The 5,996-nt window shown below is 41.9% G+C and overlaps 1 protein-coding gene across 4 annotated transcripts in view; it reads left to right on the forward strand.

The window, feature by feature from the left end:
• The window catches only part of Mpv17l (MPV17 mitochondrial inner membrane protein like), a 12,619-nt gene extending 7,160 nt beyond the window's left edge, over positions 1-5,459 (forward strand). For 2 of the 4 annotated variants that reach the window (XM_005350349.3, XM_013347481.2), the window contains exons 3-4: positions 2,413-2,442; positions 2,678-5,459. In XM_005350349.3, coding sequence (XP_005350406.1) covers positions 2,413-2,442; positions 2,678-2,851 — 204 coding nt within the window. In that variant the 3' untranslated portion in view covers positions 2,852-5,459. The remainder of the gene's footprint in view (positions 1-2,412; positions 2,443-2,677) is intronic. The other 2 variants (XM_005350350.3, XM_026780648.1) reach the window with 2 other exon arrangements.
• Positions 5,460-5,996: the final 537 nt, after the last annotated feature.

A 5,996-nucleotide genomic window follows, 5' to 3' on the forward strand; every position in this document is an offset into this window, starting at 1 on the left:
ACACAACACACACACATACACACACATACACAAACACACATACATACACACACATACACACATACACACATACACATACACACACAACACACACATATACATACACACATATACATACACACATATACACACATACACACACATACACACACATACATATACACACATACATATACACACATACACAAACACACACATACACACACATACACATACACACACATACACACATACACACACATACACACACATACACACATATACACATACATACACATATACACAACACACACATACACACATACACAAACACACACACATACACACACATACACACACTTACACATACACATATACACACACATACACATACACACAACACACACATACAGACACATACACAAACACACACACATACGCACACACATACGCACACACATACACACACATACACACATATACACACACATACACATACACACAACACACACACATACACACACATACACACACATACACATATACACACACATACATATACACACATACACAAACACACACATACACACACATATACACACACATACACACATACCCACACATACACACATCATACACACACATACACACACATACACACATACACACACACATACACATACACACACAACACACACATATTACATACACACATACACACACATATACATACACACACATACACATACACACACATACACACACACATACACACACACATACACACACATACACACACACACACTCTACCTCCCAAGTGCTAGAATTAAAGATTTGCCAACTGGCTGATGTATATATTTTATTTTTTAATTTCATTTATTTTGGTTTTTCGAGACAGGGTTTCTCTGTAGCTTTGGAGTCTGTCCTGGAACTAGCCCTTGTAGACTAGGCTGGCCTTGAACTTACAGAGATCCTCTTGCCTTTGCCTCCCAAGCGCTGCCATTAAAGGCGTGTACCACCACTGCCTGGCTCGTGTATATATATAATTTATTTATTATGTATACAATATTCTGTCTGTGTGTATGTCTGCAGACCAGAAGGGGGCACCAGATCTCATTACAGATGGTTGTGAGCCACCATGTGGTTGCTGGGAATTGAACTCAGGACCTTTGGAAGAGCAGGCAATGCTCTTAACCACTGAGCCATCTCTCCAGCCCCTCGTATATATATTTTTAAAAATTAATTATTGAAGTGTAGTGGCTCATACTTATAACCCCAGCACTCAGGAGGCTGAGGCAGGAGGACTACTATTTGTTTGAGACCAAACCAACTACAGAACAAGACCCAATTACAAAAGCAAATAAATAAAAAAATGATTTTAAAAATTAAGATGTTGGCAAGATGACTGAGTAGGTAAAGGGGCTTGCCACCAGGTCTGAGAACTTGAGTTCAGTCTCAAAGATTTCTGCAAGTATCTTCCGACCTACCTACCTATACACACACACACACACACACACACACACACACACACACACACACACACTAAATATATGTAAGAAGAAATTTTGTAATGTCAGCTAATCTTGTTCTGTACCAAGAGATAGCATTCACTCAGGAGGCAGAGGCAGGCAGATCTCTGAGTCTGAGGCCAGCCTGCTCTACAAAGCAAGTTCCGGGACAGCCAAAGCTGTACAGTGAAACCTTGTCTTGAAAAACAAAAACAAACAAACAAGAACTGTTTGATTAGCCAGGTGTGGTAACACGTGCCTTTTTGTCCCAGCAGTGGGAGACAGAGGCAGGCGGATCTCTGTGAATTCTAAGGCAACCTGATTTATAGTGTGGGCCAAACTCCAGACCAAGCAATGACACCATAGTGAGGCCCTATCTCAGAAAAAAATTTCTTTTGATTTGGAATATACTTTGAAGAATTCACTGATAAAAAACGTATAATATGGGACTGGAGAGATGGCTCAGCGGTTGAAAGCATTGCCTGCTCTTCCAAAGGTCCTGAGTTCAATTCCCAGCAACCACATGGTGGCCCACAACCATCTATAATGAGGTCTGGTACCCTCTTCTGGCTAACTGTATAAATAATAAATAAATATTAAAAAAAATATATTATATTCTGATACTCACTTGGAAATTATATAAATACATGTGATTATTTTAAAGTGTCTTTTGCTTCCAGAATCATGCTGACTTTTCATTCCACACTTATAGCTAACAAAAGGTGTCCTCAGTTACAAGCTGTGCCCTAAGTCTCCACCTGATCTATTCGCAAGGTGTCAGGAAGTCTCCATTTCATCAGCTCAGAGTGCAATCCAGTCCTTGCTGGGCAGCCTACATGCCTGACATTTCTAGTGTCTTATAGAATGAACTCTGCTTTTGTTTTGTAACTAGACAGCATTCTAATGTGGGCTTTCTTTATTCCAGAGTGGTCTGATGTACTGGCCCTTTGTGCAGGTGAGTGCCAAGCTATAGCGAATCTGGGGCTGGAGGCTGGAGAGATGGCTCAGCCATTAAAGGCTAGGCTCACAACCAATAATAAAAGAGAATCTGGGGCTGGGCCTTGGCTCAATGGTAGAGCATTTGCCTATCATGTGCTGGGTCAAAAGTTCAGTCCCTAGCGTGGAATAAAAACAAAACCGAAAACAAGCTGTTACCTATGCATTCCTAACAGACTCTTTCTACACTACAGCTGACCAACTTCAGCCTTGTCCCTGTGCATTGGAGAACAGCGTACACAGGACTGTGCGGTTTCCTCTGGGCCACCTTCCTGTGCTTTTCCCAGCAGAGTGGTGATGGCACAGTGAAGTCCGTGTTCATCCTCTTTCGCAGGAAGGAGGCGAGTGACAGGCCCCCAGAGGAGTGAGGAGTCCAGGACTCGCGTAGAGACTCGGTTTTGTGTCTCCATTGCTCTCGGTCACCTGCAGGAGGCCTGCGTCACCAACCAGTTATTATGGGTTCCATCATGAAGAATTCCTTTTCCATAGGCCACCTTGTTTTGAAATTGTCAATGATTTTTTTTAACTGTTATCCTTTCCCATTCATTCCAGCCTGAAAGTCTTCCTTCCAGGTTTTCACATCTCTAGTGCTTTGGCTAAAATTACAAGTGACAGGTGACATTTTGAAGTTATTAATATTTCTATTCTAATATTATAAGGCCAGTTGAGTTTTAAAAAACCTCCAGTTTTGATTGTTTATATTTCTAGCCTAAACTCTCAGGCTATTTCCTACACATGTTAGGATCAAATTGCCTTTTGTCCTTATAGTTCAGTTCCTATTTATATAGAGTTCAGTCAAGACATTTGAATAATAAGCCTCCCCAGATACTCGATAATAATTTATTACATCAACACTGAAGTTCTTTGTTTGTTTGTTTCTTTTTTGAGGCAGAGTTTCTGTCCTGGAACTGGCCTCGAACTCACAGAGATCCACTTGCCTACGTTCTTTAAGCAGATGCTTTTATCTTCAGAAAAGGAACAGTGTTGGGCATCTTCTGGATAGAATATTTATTGTTACTATCTATTTTTTAAAGGTAGGGTCTCTCTTTGTGTAGCTCAGGCTACCCTGGAACTCTGCCTTACGCATGCTGAGGTTATAGGCATGCACCATCACGCGCCGTCATGCCTTGCTCTCCCGCTGTTCTCCCATCCAAGCACGCACTCTTTAATTGATAACTTTCAGCTCTGCAAAGAAAAAATTGACTAACGCACCCTCATTCCTACATATAGGAAATAAAATATTTGATTTCTTAATTACAGTAAGTGAAAATTCTAGAAAACAAATTATTTCCTTCCTGTCTATGGAATAACGCTAATCCATATTGTATTAGTGTACACGGTTTGCATTAATCCTCTTGCCTCTGGGAGGATTACTTTTTCTAAATGCTAGGACTACAGACATGAGCCACCATGCCTGACTTGTGTGTGTGTGTGTGTGTCTGTATGTCTGTGGTACTAGGGATAGATCCCAAGGTCCTGTGCATGCAAGGCAAGTGCTCTGTCACTAGCTGTACCCTAGGATGCTAACAGGATTCTTTCATAATTCAGTGCTTCAACGTGAACACAAGAAGCATCAGCCAGCCTTTCACATCTACTCAGCTTGTCTCATCTCAGCCAGCCACCGTCAGGTTTCCAAAATGTGTAAATAACCGGGTAGGGAGGTGTGATCGGTCTGCTTGGGAGACTCGTGGATGAGGATCACTCCAGCCCAGGAGTTCAAGACCGAACTGGACAAAACAGCAAGTCCCTGTCCCCAAACCACAAAGATAGACATTTCAGCAGTCTCGCCTACAGATTGCCTATGGTTCCGCTGCCAATACGGCATACTTGACAGATGTTAAGATGAAAAACACCGACTTCTGAGTTTGTCTGGAGAATGTATATTTAAGATCATTTTTAGAATTCATACTTAAATTTCTAAGCAAATAATTTATATGGTTTGTGATATGTTGGTATAAATTATTAGTATGCACCTTCTAGGTGTCTAAGTTATTGAACTATAATGGGTATAAATGCCCTTTGCATTAGGGTAGTAGTAAGAACAATTCTTGATGACTGTATGCTTTTGAAAGTTGGGTGGCTGTGGTGGTCTGCCTGTAATCTCAGTGCTCAGAAGGTGGAAACGGGATTCTCTGGAGCAAGATAGCGTTAGCTTGACCAGCTGAATGGAATCCATGAACTCAGGGTTCAGCAGGAGATATTGTGTCAATGTAGTGTTTGAATGACCAGCTGAATGGAATTCATGAACTCAGGGTTCAGCAGGAGATATTGTGTCAATGTAGTGTTTGAATGAGAGCGGCTCATGGATTTGAATTACTCATCAGGGAGGGGCACTCTTTGAAAGGGTTAGAAGGCGTGGCCTCGGAGTGGGTGTGGCTTAGAGGAGGAAGTGTGTCACTGGAGGTGGGATTTGGGGTTTCTGAAGCCCAAGTCAGGTCCATTGTCTCTTTCTTCCTGTTGTCTGTGGATCCATGTCTGCCTGCATGCCACCCTGCTTCCCACCAAGATGCTGAAGGGTGCAGGCAAAAGCACCTTGGCCCAAATACTGCCATTTTGTCTTCAGACTCGATTTTACTTGCAAGGTGAAAGAAAGTTCAGGTTCCCAAGCCCTAGGGGAACTGAGAACTTTCCAATGGCTGACCTGCCTCCTCCCTAAACCACAGAAACATGTGTCTTCTGGTTGTACATCTTTAGCTCCTTAGAAACATTGTGGCTGTTCCTAACAGGAAGAGCAATGACTCTGACTGGTTGGACTGAAAGCCTTAATTTACAATGATAGAACATACATTCAAGGAAGCTCCTAATCCTGATTGGTGAAAATTGTAACTGTAACTTGGCAACAAATATTTGTGATTTCACTGATATATTATTCTTCACCACTACTGCCCCTACTTAGTGCTGTTAGGAGAGTCCTTGTCCTGCAGCCCTGATTAGTCAGCTTATGTGGTGATTTAATAAAATCTTTGGAACCTGCAAGTGCAGTCTCTTTCCTTCTTCATGGAGCATAATGGGCTAAGTGTAACACAATTATGGACCAAACCTCTGGAACTGTAAGCAAGCACCAAGCCCCAATGTAATGCTTTCTTTATTTTGGTTTTTCAAGACAAGGTTTCTCTGTAGCTTTGGAGCCTGTCCTGGAACTAGCTCTTGTAGACCACGCTGGCCTTGAACTCACAGAGATCTACCTTCCCGAGTGGTGGGATTAAAGGCGTGCGCCATCACTGCCTAGCAAATGTTTTCCTTTCTAAGAGCTGCTGTGTCCATGGTGTCTCTTCACAGCAATACAACAATGGCTAAGTCAACTAGCAATGTGGAGAGAGATCAAAGCCTCCATGTGCACACATACCTGTGAATGTCCATATGCATATATGCATACTATCTTCACATACATACACACAAATATATGTAAATAGTTATATGTAATATGTATAAATATATAGACACTGAATGTACTTAGGGGGTTGGGATGTAGCTCAGTGGCACAGCTCTTGCCCAGGAGTTATTCAAAGAAGG

The sequence above is a fragment of the Microtus ochrogaster genome, chromosome 7, assembly GCF_000317375.1.
Source record: "Microtus ochrogaster isolate Prairie Vole_2 chromosome 7, MicOch1.0, whole genome shotgun sequence".
In the NCBI taxonomy this organism is placed as follows: Eukaryota; Metazoa; Chordata; class Mammalia; order Rodentia; family Cricetidae; genus Microtus; species Microtus ochrogaster.